The sequence below is a fragment of the Oxyura jamaicensis genome, chromosome 5 (assembly GCF_011077185.1).
Source record: "Oxyura jamaicensis isolate SHBP4307 breed ruddy duck chromosome 5, BPBGC_Ojam_1.0, whole genome shotgun sequence".
Classification (NCBI taxonomy): domain Eukaryota; kingdom Metazoa; phylum Chordata; class Aves; order Anseriformes; family Anatidae; genus Oxyura; species Oxyura jamaicensis.
Genome location: NC_048897.1, coordinates 30,688,061 through 30,703,065, shown reverse-complemented (window position 1 = coordinate 30,703,065; position 15,005 = coordinate 30,688,061). Strand labels below are relative to the sequence as shown.

Below are 15,005 nucleotides of genomic sequence, written 5' to 3'. Positions count from 1 at the left end.
TGCTCTCCTGTGTTGTGCAGGCAGAGGGCCCCCATGCTCCAGCACGCAGGGAGCAAGACATCACCTTGTGTATCCTGGAGATACTGGGACGAGTCTCCCTGCCGGTCTTTAGCTGCTTCTCCTTCCCATACTGGAAAGAGCTTTCTCATTTCTCTTTGTTTTCGTTGACCCGGAGGCCAGAGCTCTCCCTGTGTACCTGGAAGCTGGCCAAGAGAAGTGACTACCAGCAATATTTCACGTGCCTGACTTGCAAGAGGAGTTTCTAGCTCCCAGTAGCAGGGTTTAGGGCAGAGCAGAGCTGCCCTCCTCCTGTGTTGTCAGAGGGCAGCACACAGGAGCTTAGCCCCTGCGGGCAGGAGGGCTAATGGGGGCCAGGAAGAAAGCCAAGAGCAAAAGCCAGCCCCATCCCCAGAGCTGGTAGCCACTGCTGATCAGGGCAAGGCCTTTTGGGACACAAGGCAGATGATTCAGAGGTACTGTCAGGTCATCTAGAAACCTGTCCTTTCCCCTCATCTCAACAGAGATACTGCTGTGTTTCTGGTGAGATTCCAGGTCTCAGGCACATGTGTTGGGCCTCTCCATCCTGGAAGGAGACACCACACACAGCCATGAGTTGCAGCACGGGCTCGGGAAGCCTCATGCTAGGCAGAAAGGATGTAGCTTCTCCCCTGGGGCCTTCAGCCCTGCTCGTGGAGCTGCTGGGATGACTGCCCCCAGGTGTCATTACCAGGACTGCTTTCCCTCCTCCGGCCAGTCTCCCAGCAGCAGGTTCTGAGCTCAGGAAAATGTGTCAGGAAAGAGGCCAGAGCCTCATTCAAGACAGCGCAGGCTCATTAAAGCGGCTGAATTACAGCAGCTTCATGGCTGTAAATCCCCAGCCAGGACAGGATAAACGGGGTTCTTTCACTCCTCTAATCTGCTGTGGCCTGTCCCCACTCCTTCTGCAGGGAGAATTCCCCAGGCCCCCAAGGGTCTCACCAGAGCAACCTCACCTGGGCAGCCACCAGCAACCTGGTGGGACACAGGGGGAATGCCACCATGCAGGGGGACACAGTTATCATGCTGCTGTGCCCTTGTTTGTCCTGCTGTCCCCTGGTACAGCCATAAGTCTCCAGCCCCTCCATGTTCCCCCAGGGGTGGTGGCTCCAGCACAGCCACTTACTGTGTTGGTGTGCCAGGAGCTCCTCTCTCATGGTGGGGTTGTCTCCTCTGAGGAAGAGTAATGAGCAAAGGGTGGCCTGAAGCTCAATGCCGGAACACCTCAAAGCCCCCCAGAAAGGCCATGGTGCCAGCTAGGTGTGCTCTTGCCTTCCCTCTGCCTCCTCAGTGTTGCCAGGAATCACTGAGAAGACCCTGAGCAAAGGCATGTTGCATGGGGCATGGAGATCTGTAGGGCTGCCTCTCAGGCGGAGAGAACAGCAGGTCCCAAAAGGCAGGGGGCTGCTCCTGGCCGGGGGGTGCTGTTGGCTTGGCTGTGCCCTCCGTGCAGGCCACGGAGTGGCTGAACTGTTCACCAACACTCGGTGGTGGGGAGCAGCCACCCCGCTCGTTCCCCACCACAAATCACCCCATCTGCCTCTCTCCCTGTCTTGCAGCAACCACGGCGGATCGGTTCTACAGGATAGACCGCGCACAGGTGAGTGTGGGGAAAAACAACCTTAAACTGAGATGGGGGAACCTCAGGGGATGGAGACCACCGAAAGCAACCCAGACTGCTTGAGGCTAGGGGGTTGGACATGGAGGGTGGGGGTCTAATGCCTCAGCCCATAGCAGGCAGCAGCTGGTGCAGGAGGAAAACCCTGTAGGTCACGGTGGGAGCCACCCCCCAGAGGCTGTCTCTCGCTGATGCACGAGTTCGTCTTGATGTCACCTGTGCACTGAGCAGGCAGCTGGCAGGGAAAAGGTTGTTTCAACCCAGCCAAGTGGGGATTAGTGTCCAGGCATCATCAGGGGTGCACTTTGGGCCAGGACAGGAGTCCTGTGAGGGTCTGAGGTCTTGGGAGCCTTGAACAGGGATGGGATTTGTGCCAGCCTGGGGTGAGGGCTGGGAGAAGTGAGGCAGCAAAGGCATGCATAGCCATGGCCCTGGCCACTGGTGTTGACAAGCTTCCTGGGGATGGACAGCTCCTGGGGATGGATCCAGCTCCTTTCACTGCTGAGTGCGTGGGTGGGACACGAGGCATGGGGTGCGAATGGATGGGAGATGGAGCTTCACAGAACTAAGTTTTGCCCCTTTGGGCTGCCTTGTGCGTTCCAGGAGCACCTCAACTACGTGACAGAGATATCTCAGGACGAGCTCTATGTGCTGGACCCAGAGCTGGTGATCACCCAGACTGTGGGCACCTCTCCTGCCATGCCTGACCTTGTGGACTCATCCGCTGCACCTACTGGGCACCATTTTGCATTCCCCTCCTCTTCCTCCTCTCCACCCTGCTCTCCTGCCCCCATGTGAGTCTGGAGTGGGAGGAAATTGGGTGCTGGGCCTCAGGAAGGATGGGCAGCAGTGGGGGAATCATGGTTGGCTACACAGCCTTGGTCCCTGGGCCAGATTGCAGAAGTTACTCCCAGGAAGGGAGCAAGAATTCCCTGCTAAGTTAAACCCAGGCGTGGGATGCTGTCCTGCCATTCCTACTTCCCTCCTGACTCGGCTGAGGGCAGTGGAGCACCACAAGCCAACTCAGCCACGGGGCTGAGCTCCAGCACCCTCCCAGTCCATGGGCATGGGTCAGGAGCTGGGGGCAGCAGTAGAAGTGGGAGTGGGGATGGGAAAGAATCCAGCTCGGGACAGAAGCAGATGGCATGGGCAAAGGACAGCTAATCCTTTGGCCCGCTCCTCCTGCCTGCTGGAGGAGTGCCACAGGTAGGCATCTCCACAGCCATCCCTTCACCCACTGTGTGCCCTTCTGGGTGATGTGCTGCCAGGGTTAGTTATGCCTTTTCTTCTTCCCTTCCAGTGCTGAGGCTGAGCTCTGCCTCCCGCACAAAGGTGAGTTCTTCTGTCCTCACTGCAGGCGCCAAGCAAGGCTCTCGAGCTGTCGTGCCTCCTCGCGTGTCGAGCTATTTTGGGTTCTTGCCATCACTTTTTGGCCTGTCCTTTCTCTGATGTGCAGCCAGGAGCCCTGCAGCTCATGTGCTAGGCGGGGGCGGGTGACCCCAGAGGCGGGCAGGAGAAACCTGAGGATGATTTGTGGAGCGGCCCCGCCGGGCTGAGCTGCGTGGGGAGGGCAGGAAGCGGCATGGCAGGGGGGTTAATCCCCCACCTGTGGAGCCGTGTGCTGCTGGCTGGGCCAGGGGATGCCTCTGCCAGGCCGCTGCGGGAGCTCGGGAGGTGGGAGCACAAGGTCAGGGGCCTCGCTAAGCTGAGCAAATGGAAAGAGTTTCCTGGAGCTTGAGCAGAGCCCAGTGCCTGGAAGTGTGAGTGAGTCACTGGTGAGAGATGTCTTGGCTGCTGGCCGACACCCAGGAGATCTGCTCCCTGCTTCCATCGCAAGGCATCCTGCCCACGGGCAGAGCCCCCTGCTCCTGCCACACACATCTCCCTGGGACTGAGCTCTGGCTGCACCCCCAGATACAGGGGTGCCTCTCCCTCACCTGGCTTGTCCCTCCCATACCTGAAGGTGCTGGAGCCATATAAAATCAGTATGGTTGCTGTTCCCCCTGAGAACAAGGGGTTAACATCTGGGGGACCTCAGCTGACTGTTTTGAGTGTCTGGCGTCCTGCTCTTGGCTCCCCAGTTAGATAAATAGCATTGCAGCTTTGCATTTCTGATCCCAACCCATCTCTCTTCTTTGCAGATGACCTTCTGATAGAAGCTGCCAAGAGCGGCGACTTCAGCAAGGTAGGCACTTTGTGTGTGCCACGACACGCAGCCAGGGCTGGCTCTGAACATCACTGCCCACCTGCAGCAGCTCCTGCTGAGGCCCTTCCTCCAGGCAGCACCCAAGTGGGTGAAAAGCAGGCAGGCTCCTGGCAAGGAGCCCTGATCCTCAGCTGGGGAACATGGAGGGAAGGGATTTGGCGGTGTGGCTGAGCAGGACAAAGCTCCCTGCGTGGCACCGAATATCCACACAACTTGCTGGGTACTCCAGGGATGCAATGCCAGGGCTTGAGGGTTATGGATGAGCATGGAAACTCATCTGGAGCTTTCTGGCCATCCTGTAGTTCCAAGAACTGCACCGGGCTGGAAAAGACCTGATGGTGCGAGACTCCTCGGGCCGGACCGTCCTGCACCACGCTGTCAAATCAGGGAGCAAGGACATCGTCAAATACATCATCGAGAACGGTGAGCTGGGGCTGGCTTCCTGTGGCCAGAGTGCCACCCTTGGCAAAGGAGGCTGGCAGCCGACAAAGCCTGACCCTCTGCAGGGAGGGGGTGCTCCTGGGCACATTATCCCATCCCTCCAGATTCATTACACCCTCCCACTGTGGCACAGGCTTTCTTTAGCATCTGTCTGCAAGTATTGGGGTGCCCCCAGGCTTTTACCACATCCTTGCTGGGCCCAGCATGTCTCTGGGAAAAATTTCCCAGTGTCCCACGTCTGCTTTCAGGGGAGCTGACCTGTTGTTTTTGGCAGCTCCTGCTGAAATGCAGGCTGATTTATTTTTATTTAGATATTTCTCTGTAATGAGACCACAAGCAACTCTTCTTCCCTGCTCTCAGCCGGATTCAGATGCAGTTGCTGGCCGAGTGTTTTGGAGCCAAGCCCCTTGCAGGCGGTGCAGATAGCAGCCCCTACAGACAGAGGCAGCGTGTCACTGGGGAGCGAGTAGGCCCAGCTCTGCCCTGCAGCTGGGTCTCACTTGCCCTGCACTCTTTCTCTCCACAGCCCCTTCAGAAATCCTCGACGCCACAGAGGAAGAGAAGTAAGTTGTTCCCTGGCCTGTTTTACCTTGCTGCCCGGACCCCCTGCACGATGACTAGAGTCACCGGGGCCCTTCTCATGCCCCGCTGTGCTCACCGTAATCCCCAGCCAAGGTTTCCAGCAAGTTCTGACCATCCCCAAGCAGCATCCCCTCCTCTGCTGGGGTTGCACGGACAAGCATGCAGCCCACCATGAGCTCCTTCTGCACCCCGAGGGGCATCCCTCACATGCAGTGCTTGTCCCATCTCGGCACATTTAGGGGGAACGTCTCACATCTCCCCCTTTTCCCCTCAGCGGTGAGACCAGCTTGCACCAGGCTGCAGCGTTACGCCAGCGCACGATCTGCCACTACATCGTGGAGGCTGGGGCGTCGCTTATGAAGACGGACCTGCAGGTGATGGCAGAGGGCTGGGAAGGGGCTTGCTGCGGGCACCGTGGGGCTGGCAGGAGCAGGGCCTCACAGGGCTGTCTGAGGAGGAGATCATCCGTGTTTTGGCAGGACCCTTTGCCAGCAGGCAGCCTGCACATGGGAAAGACAGAGCTGGGAGGAGAGGAGCCATTCGGGGCTCCCAGCAGCAGAGGGGTTAAATCCCTCTTCTCCCCCCCCCTCCCATTTGCTTCTCCCTCTGTTGTTTTATTAAATTAGGAGCAAGGCGCTGGAATGTCTCATCCCTGTCTCCCCCTTCCCACCCTCTGGGGTCACAGCGAGGACAGTCTCACTGGCGAGCTCCCTCCCAGCTGCAGGGCTCCCCCCGCGGAGCCGGGCTGGGAGCGCTCGGAGCTCCTCGGGTGAACCAGAGAGTGTCAGCAGGCGGTCGGGGCCCTTTCGTTCACATGCCAGATTAATTGAGATGTCTCTTGGTGCCAGGGACTCGTGCCAGCCCCCGCAGAGGAGCTGCAGGAAGGGGGCTGAAGCGAGCGGTGTTTTGCTCCACGAGGTTCCTGGGGCTGGCATTGCAGCGGAGGGGATGTGCTCCTGTCTGACGGGGGAGATGAAGTAACAAGCCCAAAAGGTGCAGCCTGTGGGGCTGGAACCAGGAGCCTGACCAGGGATACAAGCTCGCTGGGGCTGGTGGAGCTTGGGGGCTGCCTCAGACAATGAGCAGCCCCTTTGCCAGCTGCTGGGGAGATGCTGTACAGACAATCTCTGGCTACCGATCAGTCCTCCTGTTTGCTGGCTTTGCCTAGGGGGGGTGGCCCGCTGGAGACTCGGCCAGTAGCCACAGGATGAGGTGATGCCCAGGTGAGGGGAGGTTGGGGAGAGCCAGCAGGAGAGGGCAGCTCAGGAGGTACAGCCTTTCTCTGCCCTGGGCAGGGGCGCAGGTTGCTCTCCTGAGGCATCTGGCTGATGAGCAGCCTCAGACCAGCCAGCACAAAAAGGAGCCCAGCTCAGGAATGACAGCCTGCCCCCGGGGAGCGGGGCTTGTGTGTGCCTGTGTGAGCACATGCCTGGCTTCGTAGCTGTCTGGGGACCCATCTGCTCCATGGTGCTGACCTTGCGTAGCCCCCCGGGTTACAGCCTGCCTGCACAGGCAGGAACTAGCCTCGGTAGAAATCCTGCTGCAGGACCCTTTGTCAGACCTGCAGCACAGCTGGGAGACAGTCTGATCCGTCCCCTGCAGCGGAGAGGGAGGCTGGCCCTTATCAGGTAGCATGCATCAGCCTGGCTCTGCAGAGGGGCCCTGGGAGCTCCAGTTTCAGGCTGTGGATCTGGGCAGGCAGTGCCGGATCAAGGCGTCTGCAGGGGGACGAGAAAGAAACTCAATTCCTCCTCTTTTTTTTTTTTTTTTTTTTTCCCTTTGTTAAATGACTGCTCGGATTCAGTCGATGCAGAGAGGAGGCCCCCCGAGGAGAGCCCGAGCAGTGAGGCACAGAACAGCCTCCAGCCCCCGGCCCAAGCGCCTGGTTGCACAGGACCTTGTGTCATGCCCTGGTGTGTGTGTGTGCGCAAAGTAACTTCTTGCACACTTGGCAGCCGTAACAGAGGTGTTCCCAGGAGTTTGTGTGTGAGTGTGCAAGGAGATGTGCCTGTGGGAGTCCCCTGTTCAGCACTGGCGTGTCGCATCGCTCTGTCTTTGCGGCGGGGTGGGCTCGAGCTTTTGTCCGCAGCTGCACCCACGCACGGCAGAGGCTCCTTGTGCCCGGCCATTGTTCGTGCTGATGCCGTGTCGCTGTGGGATGTCCTGAGGGCCCCCGCGCCCCGCTGCAGCCACCCGTGCCCTGCTGTGCACTGCGGGACGAGCTGGGCAAGCCGTGCTTCCCTTCGGGGGCCGGTTTTCAATGGCAGCGGCAGAGTGCCAGGTTTCTGTGGCCTTTCTCAGCAGAGCGTTTGTTCAGCACCGCGGAGCCCGGGCACTTAACGAGAAGGAGTGAGGAGCAGGGGGAGGGAGGGGGAGAGGAGACGTAGCGGCGAGCTGTTAACAGATTTGCTTTTTATGGAGTGCGGGAGTTCATTAGTGGACACAGTCCAGATGGCTGCAATAAGCTGGTGAAATGTGAGCCTCCTCCGGGAGCGGGAGCGCTGGTGAGGCTGCGAGAGGGAAGGGGGGTTGGTATTCCCGGGCATTCCCCAGACATACCCCTCATTCCTCACCCTCTCCTGCCTGCCTCCGCAGTGCCGGGGAAGAGCAGGTCACGGAGAGCAGCCTTTGTCTCCTCTGCAGGGCTGGTGAAGGTGGGACTGGTCCTGGTCCTGTCCTGCACGTAGGGCACATGGCCCTGCAGGGAACGCCTTCCAGCCCTGCGGCTCAGCTGGGCTCCTCGGGAGCTCACTTTTACTCTGTAGCAGACACACGGGCAGTGGCTGCTGCCTGCCTCAGGGCTTGGCTGTGGGCTCTGCAGGACCCACCTTTTTGATGAGTAGAATGGGGGAACCTCAGGGTGCCAAGAGGGCTCGCGAGGCAGCATTTAGGCAGTGCTCAGCACGCTGACGTGTTGCCTCCCCCATGCAGGGAGACACCCCCAAGCACAGGGCAGAGAAAGCCAACGACCCTGACCTGGCTGCCTACCTCGAGAACCGACAGCACTACCAGATGATCCAGCGGGAGGACCAGGAGACAGCTGTGTAGTGCTCAGCGTGCCTTAGCCCAAGCCAGCTCGGGCAGGACGAGAAGAGGACGGCACCTGGCAGAGCTGTGAGTCTGGCCCAGCCCTCCCTAGGTGTCAGCCTAGGAGGAGGAGATGGAGACAGCAGAGCTCTGCTCCAGGCTGGGCTGGGACTCTGAGGACAGTGGGTATTTGGGACTTGAAGCCCGGCTCTTTGTGTGTCCCCCTTTGCCCTTCATCCACCACGTTCCCTGCTCTGAATGGGCTCCATCCCGAAGCCCCACCGGGGCCGGCAGGGATGGAGCCGCCCATAACCTTTGCACAGGGGAACGATGCCAGTGCCCCCGGCAGGTCCTTACCTGTGATCCACGTGGGATGTCATTGCTCGCCCCTCTCCCTGCCGGCAGTGCCCTCCATTAGCCGCTTCACTCAGTTCGTGTCCTGTTCCTCCTCTCCTCCCCAGCAGCCACAGGAGGTGCAGGCAGGCAGCAGCATTGCCTGCACAGGGGCTGTGAGCCTGAAACCTTCCCCCGAGGGAAGCACTGAGACTTACAGCCTCTGAGTCCTCTTCCCTCCTGCTGGTTTGGGACTGCCTCGGGTCTCTGTGGCAGGAGGAAAGTCCCTGGCGTGTTAGGGGACGTGCACCCACCCCTTCCTCAGGGCATCTGGGACTAGCGCAGCTGGAAGCCTGGCAGCCGCTGCCCTCCTGGTTGCCTTCAGTGCTGGGGTCCGTGCTGCTCTCAGGGATTCCCCTCGCGCCCCCAACCTGTGGATGTGCATCCTCTGAGCGTGACTTCTCCCATCCCTGTAACTGCACACAGGGCTTCGCAGGGAAAACCTGGGAGGCTGCCCTGCCCAGACACAAGCTCCCTGGGCAGGCTGCCAGCTCACCCTCCCAGGTTTCAGCAGAAAGAAGGGTTCGGATGCATAGGAAGCATCTGGGACCCCAGCCCTGAGTCACGCATGTGGTAGGATGGCATTTTGGGTACCACCTGCCATGGGGCACGAGGCACTGCCTGCCCTGCAGGAGCTGTGAGCCCTGAGGTAGCAGAGCAGCCCCTGCAGCAGCTTTGGCAGCGGCAGTCTCTGGGATGCAGAGGTGCCAGCAGGGGAGGAGAGCAGGCAGCTGAGTGCATTGTGGACCTGCTTGGCGTGTTCGGTCAGGTCCAGGTTGCTGCTGGCAGGTTGGGTACCAGGAGAGGAGGCTGGGGCAGCCCCACTGTGCACTCACACCTGGCTGTGGCTGCTGCACAGTGCCGGCTGACACCATTTGCATCCCCCCACAATACCAGTACCAAAAAGAACGAACTTATCATGATACCACAGAGAACCACAATACTGTTCAGGCTTTAGGTTGGGGGGCAGAGTTACTCTCAAGTATGGGGGAAGCTGGGCCAGGGCAGTGCATGAGGCTGGTGTTGGGGTTCAGCAGCAAAATCAGCAGTTAATATCCTTGTCCTGACCGTGATGCTCCAGCAGTGCCAGGAGTTCCCATCAGTGCTGCTCGCTAGCTGCAGACGGACAAGACACTGTCATCTTCTCAAAGGTGCAAGCTGCTGCCTCCCAGCCAGGGCACCCAGCCTGGCCTGGGGGCGTTTACAACCCCAGCTTCCCCCTTTCTTCCCAGTTTTGTATGTCCCTTTAGATTTTGTACAGGTAGTTCAGAGACACACTGTCCCCCTCCCCGCCAGGCCCCTGCGCGCGTGAGCCGAGTTGCTGTGCAATTCCACGTCTGGCTGGTTTTTAGGCAGAGGCGGAGGGGGTGTTTGTAGCCCTGCCCGCAGAGGGCAGGGGATCTGTGCAATACCTGGTTCTGTGTTTCCCAGATGCTGTCGTAGGACTGTATTTTTGTAACTCTGTAAGGGTGCCGGCTCTAGCAGGCCCAGGGCCTGGCATGAGCCTGCGCTCCCATTGCTTTTCAACTTTGACTGTTTGGATGTTGTTGTTTCTTGCCATTGAAATAAAGAGTTGGATGTTTTAATTCCTCCCTCCTTTAATTGCTGCTTCAGTTGGTACGGTGTGGGCGACAGCTGGCTGGCACTGAGTGAGGCCTGACCCCAGGTCTTCTGTCCCACATCCCATCGGTATTCAGTGTCACATGGAACAGGGAGAAGACCCACCGCCATCCCAAGTGATGCAGAAGAGCTGAGAAGTGTGTCAGGAGCTGCCAGCTCCTGCTCCTGCCCTGCTCACGCTGTTCCGGGCCAGGAGGCAACCGTCCCGCAGTCATGCCCGGCTTGCCCTTTGCAGCTGCGTGGCTCTTGACGGGTTACTGCAGCAGCATCCCACCTCCAGCACCATGTTCCTGCAGGGCCCTTCTTTGTGGCAAGCTGTCCCCCTGCTCCACAGGGGATGAGCCTGCCTTCCCGTCCATCCCCAGCCTCGCAGGGGGGCTTCTGCTTCCAGCGCTGGGCATGGGGGCGGCAGCGGCAAGGTTCGGGATTAGCCACAGCAGGAGGACTGCTATCTGGTTACAAAAGGAGGGGATTAGAAGGCTTCTGCCTCCAGCCCAGCTGCTGACGCGTCAGGATGCCTGTGGCCAGCACCATCCCTCCCGCAGAGTTTCCTTCGCAGAGGGGAGGTAATTGATCCCGCCGGGCCTGGCGAGAGAGCTGGAGACAGACGTGGGCTGCGGGCCCGTACCTTAAAGTCAGCTTCCCGAGGGCAGCCTGGCTGCCTGCCTGGCACTGCCATGGCCCCCTCTCCGTCCTTCACCACATCGTCCCTGAGCCCTGAGCCCCCTCACTCTGCAACCTGGGAGCTGCCCCAGCTGGTAGAGGGACCCGTGGGTGCCAGGCCCTGCCCGGGGCCCAGCCGCACGCGGTCCCGGCCTGCTGGCGCTGGGCCCGCGTCTCCGCAGTGAGGGCTGCCAGTAACCATGGCAATGAGCTTTCCAGCTGCCCTGGTGTCAGGTTTATGGTGGGGGAGAGGAGCGTTCCCTGTGTGGGCGGCACGCATGGGCCATGTGTGAGCGCCCACGGGGACCCTGCCAGCCCGGGGTGAGGGCATGCAGCCGTGTTTATCACCACCTGTGCCTGCGATGCCCTCACCTCACCCACGCCCCAGCGAGGAGCCTTCCCCTTGCACGTAGCCATGTCATTGCACTGGCATTGCTGCAGCTTGTGGTAACGGTGCCCCAAGGAGCTGGCTTTTTGTGCTGGGGGTGTAAAATGTGCCACCAGCACGCTGTGAATTGCCTTGTGTCGTTGTTAGGGGTAAAAAGCCCTTGAAAGTGATGGCGGGGAAATGCACCTGGGTTTGTCACGCTCGCTCTCTTCCCTCCTTCCCTTGGTATGAGGCCCCTTTCTGCAAACACAGCCTTCTGCTTCTGATTTGAGCTGTAGGAGCCGTTTCCCCTGCATCCCGCAGAAAGGGCCCGGCAGGGATTGAGCACAGCCCCTTCTGAAAACGGGGGGGACTTGGCCCAGAGCTGCTCCCTTCCTTGGGCTGCACCACGCTGCGGGCTCTGAGGGGCTCTCTGGCTCCTGTCCAGGGCAGGCTGAAGGAAACCAGTGGTGCTCACCCTGCTGCCAGCTCGTTCCCGGCTCAAAGTGGCTCTGGTTTGCTCATCACAGCCCCATAACCCAGTCCAGAGCGTGTGCCCCACTGCTCCTGCAGCAGCCCCGGGGGCTCTGCCGGCCCTCCTGCCCCTGCAGCCCCCAGCAACCAGCCCGCAGGCTGCAAGTTGCACGTGGCACTCTTGGAAAGTGAGAGAAAAAGCTCATAGAAACCAATTGCCCTGCTCTCAGCAGCCTTCCTGCTGCCTCAGGGGTGGGAAAATGGCCCAGCTCCCCACCACAGCCCTGTTCTCCCGATGGGTAATGTGGGGGGAGCCTTGTCTCGGCCCCTACCCCTGCTCTCCCACGGGGCAGAGATGGTGGTGGGTCCATCCATTGGTGGCAGAAGTCACCGGGAGAGGGAAGGAGGCACGAGGTGGGGACACGGGGCTGTCCCTTTGCTCCACCAAGCCGCGGGGAGGGGGGGGCATCACCAAAGGGGTCTCGGAGCTCCAGAGCGAGCAGCACCGGCTCGCACATCCTCCGGCCGCCCTGAAGCGCCCAGCCAGAAGGACAGGGGGACTCTTCGGGCCGAGCCTCGACCCCCGCCCCATTTCGGGGCTCCGAGCCCCCCCCCGGTGCTGATTCCCCCCCCACATCCCCCCGCCCCGGGGGCCGCCCCTCGGCGGGCCGCCCCCTTTTGTGCCTGGCCGTGCCCGTGGGTTAGAGGAGGGGGGGGACAGGGGAGGAGCCTGCCAAAGTTTGGGGCCGAGCCCACCTTTCTCTGCCGGCCGAGCCCGACGTCAGGGGCCGCTGTGCAGCGCTGCCCGGCGGCTCCGCACGCGGCCGCCACACAAAGGCAGCGGCGCCGCTCCGCGCCCCTCCGCGCCCCAGGTGAGTGCGGCCCCGAGGGGTGCCCGGCGGCACGGGGATGGGCGCCTCCGGGCCGGCCCCGGCCCCCCCGATCTCATCGCCATCGAGGGAGGGGGGTTATGGGGTGAGGGAGCAGCTGGGGGGGCTCAGAGCAAGCGGGGAGGTGTGGGGGTGCTGGCTCTTAGCCCCCACGCTCACACACTTGGGGAGGGGACAGGGCAGCCTGCGGGTGGGGAAGGGGCGTGGGGGGCGCTGGGTGCTCCCTTCTGCAGGAGAGGGGTCGGTGGGATGGGGGCAGAAAGCCTCCCCTTGCCCCCGAAGTGCTTGGTCCTGGTGCTGTGGGGACAGCGGGGTCCTGTCCCTGCGCCCGGCCGAGGAGGAGCTCGGCCCCAGTGCTGGGGCGCCTCTTCCAGCATCTCCTGGGGAGTTTTGGCTCTGGTTCAGGGTCAGGACACCCGGAACAGGGAGGGGAAGCGGGGACAGCCCTTGTGTGACCAGCGGGCAGGGGGAAGGAGGGGGAAAGTGGTTGGAAAGCTGCCCTCCCTTTCATCCATGAACGCCTGAGGATGAAGGTCCCTGGGGACCCTGCATGGGGTCCCTATGCCATGGGAACCCATGGGCGCCCATGGCTGAGGAAGGGGCTGAGCAGGGCCAGTGCCAGCAGGCACGGACACCAAGGGAAGCGCTCCGTGGCGGAGGGAGGAAGAAGTTACAGAGCACCAAACACCGAGCATCGGGCGACGCCGTGCATCGTGCGGGTGCCAGTGCTGCCCCAGGAGACCCTCAGCAAGTGGGGCCAGAGCGGGTCAGCCCCAGCCCTGCCTTCCGAAATCAGGGATGTAGGCTGAGCCCTTGTCCCCTCCGAAGGCAGCAGGGCCATGCCGTGCCGTGCCGGGCAGGACGGTTCCCAGCCTTCATCCAGCCGGGCTGTGCAATCCCCCCTGACAGCTCCATTCACAGCGAAGCCAGCGGCGGGTGCATGGAGGCGAGGGCGCTGGAGCCTGGCTAACGCGGGCGCTGCTCTCCGACAGGCATCGCGCTTCCCTCGGCCCACGGTGCTGCTGCCAGGAAGGGCTTGCCCTGCAGTTGTGCACACACACACACAGACACACACACACACACACACACAGACACGCACACGCCTGGGGCACACGCCTGGTGCACGGGCGATGTGCTGACGGTTGTAGAGCCAGCAGTGGGCGCAGCTCTCCTGCTAAATCGCTCTGGCGAAGCTCCCACACTGCCTGCACTTGTGTGTGAGATCTGCTGGCTCAGCTCCCCGCCCCCCCCCCATGGCAGGGGGCTGCTTTTGCTGGGCTTGTTTCTCCCATCCCTGGATTCCTTGGGAGCCAGGGTAAGGCACCATGGCAGCCACGGGGGCCGTGTGGCACGGGGTCACCACCATCCCCCCGATCCCTCCTTCCCCAGGCAGGATGCAGCCCCGGGGCCTCCTCCTCCTCCTGGCACTGCTGCTGCTGGCTGTCACCGCCGAGGCTGGCAAGGCCAAGAAAGGTGAGGGGGAGACTGGGGGGCATGGGGGGGTGGGTCCGGGGCGCGTTCCCACCGCTCCCACCCACTCCCTCCCTTGCAGACAAGGCGAAGAAGGATGGCTCCGAGTGCCAGGACTGGCGCTGGGGGCCCTGTGTCCCCAACAGCAAGGATTGCGGCTTGGGCTACCGCGAGGGGACCTGTGGGGACGAGAGCAAGAAGCTCAAGTGCAAGATCCCCTGCAACTGGAAGAAGAAGTTCGGAGGTGCGGGGGTGGCCAGGGGGTCGCCAGGGGCCGTGCCTGGTGCTGCAAGTCCCTAACGCCTCTCGTCTCTCGCAGCCGACTGCAAGTACAAGTTTGAGAGCTGGGGAGGGTGCAGCGCGCAGACGGGCGTGAAAACTCGCTCAGGCATCCTGAAGAAAGCCCTGTACAATGCCCAGTGTGAGGAGATTGTCTACGTGAGCAAGCCCTGCGCGTCCAAGATGAAGTCCAAGTCCAAAGGTGAGTCCCCAGCCTCCCACCCACCCCTGGGCAGCGGCTCTTGGGGCCAGGGGGTGCTGGTTTGGGGCAACGGGGGTCTGCTGGCGGCTGTGCTAATGCCTGTCTCCCATGGTCATCGGATGCAGCAAAGAAGGGCAAGGGGAAGGACTAGAGCGGGACGGCGGCGTCCTCGTCGGCCCCTGGACACGTGCACCTCTCCCCGCTGCAGTGAGCCATGCTCCAGCCTTCCTCCTCCTTCTCCTCCTCCCTCTCCTTTCCCCACCACCTCCCCTTTCACAGAGATGCCTTGTTTAACCGCTACTCTTGTTGAGAGCAGGTACACCCACCTTGGGAAGGTGCCACCAGCCTGGTGGCCACCGTGTCCCCTCTGCCCGTCACCTTGACTTGCACCCTGCCAGCACCAGCACCGGCGCGGGGTGGGCACTCTCGTGTCTTTTGGCAAATGGGGTTCGGTTTCTTTTCCAATAAAAACCTTTTTAAAAAAATAAATGAATTGGAATTGCGTGTCATCCCCGTGCAGTGCTACTGGGATGGGGACCCCAGAAGAAGGGAAACCAGCCCTACAGCCGCCACATCCATCCTCTGCTTGGGGTGATGCTGCAACACCTGCAGCAGGGCCAGCAGCAGCGTGGGGCACCCCACCAGGACTAGAGAGCAGAGAAGTCACCGTGTGGCTGGGGACAGCGGCCTGGGTGCCACACACACGCCTTGTGCCAGCACCCCATCTCAGCATGACT

General features: G+C 61.4%; 2 protein-coding genes across 4 annotated transcripts in view; both read left to right on the top strand.

Annotated features, from left to right (window-relative positions):
- The window catches only part of DGKZ (diacylglycerol kinase zeta), a 41,390-nt gene extending 31,501 nt beyond the window's left edge, over positions 1–9,889 (top strand). For all 3 annotated transcript variants that reach the window (XM_035327773.1, XM_035327772.1, XM_035327771.1), the window contains 8 exons: positions 1,596–1,636; positions 2,258–2,448; positions 2,955–2,986; positions 3,796–3,839; positions 4,163–4,283; positions 4,828–4,864; positions 5,158–5,257; positions 7,815–9,889. In XM_035327773.1, the coding sequence (XP_035183664.1) occupies positions 1,596–1,636; positions 2,258–2,448; positions 2,955–2,986; positions 3,796–3,839; positions 4,163–4,283; positions 4,828–4,864; positions 5,158–5,257; positions 7,815–7,931 (683 nt within the window). In that variant the 3' untranslated portion in view covers positions 7,932–9,889. The remainder of the gene's footprint in view (positions 1–1,595; positions 1,637–2,257; positions 2,449–2,954; positions 2,987–3,795; positions 3,840–4,162; positions 4,284–4,827; positions 4,865–5,157; positions 5,258–7,814) is intronic.
- Positions 9,890–12,174: 2,285 nt separating this feature from the next.
- Positions 12,175–14,754, top strand: MDK (midkine). Its single transcript, XM_035327787.1, has 5 exons — positions 12,175–12,286; positions 13,704–13,790; positions 13,870–14,031; positions 14,107–14,268; positions 14,394–14,754. The coding sequence occupies exons 2-5, from the start codon at positions 13,712–13,714 to the stop codon at positions 14,417–14,419; spliced, it is 429 nt and encodes a 142-aa protein (XP_035183678.1). The 5' UTR covers positions 12,175–12,286; positions 13,704–13,711; the 3' UTR covers positions 14,420–14,754.
- Positions 14,755–15,005: the final 251 nt, after the last annotated feature.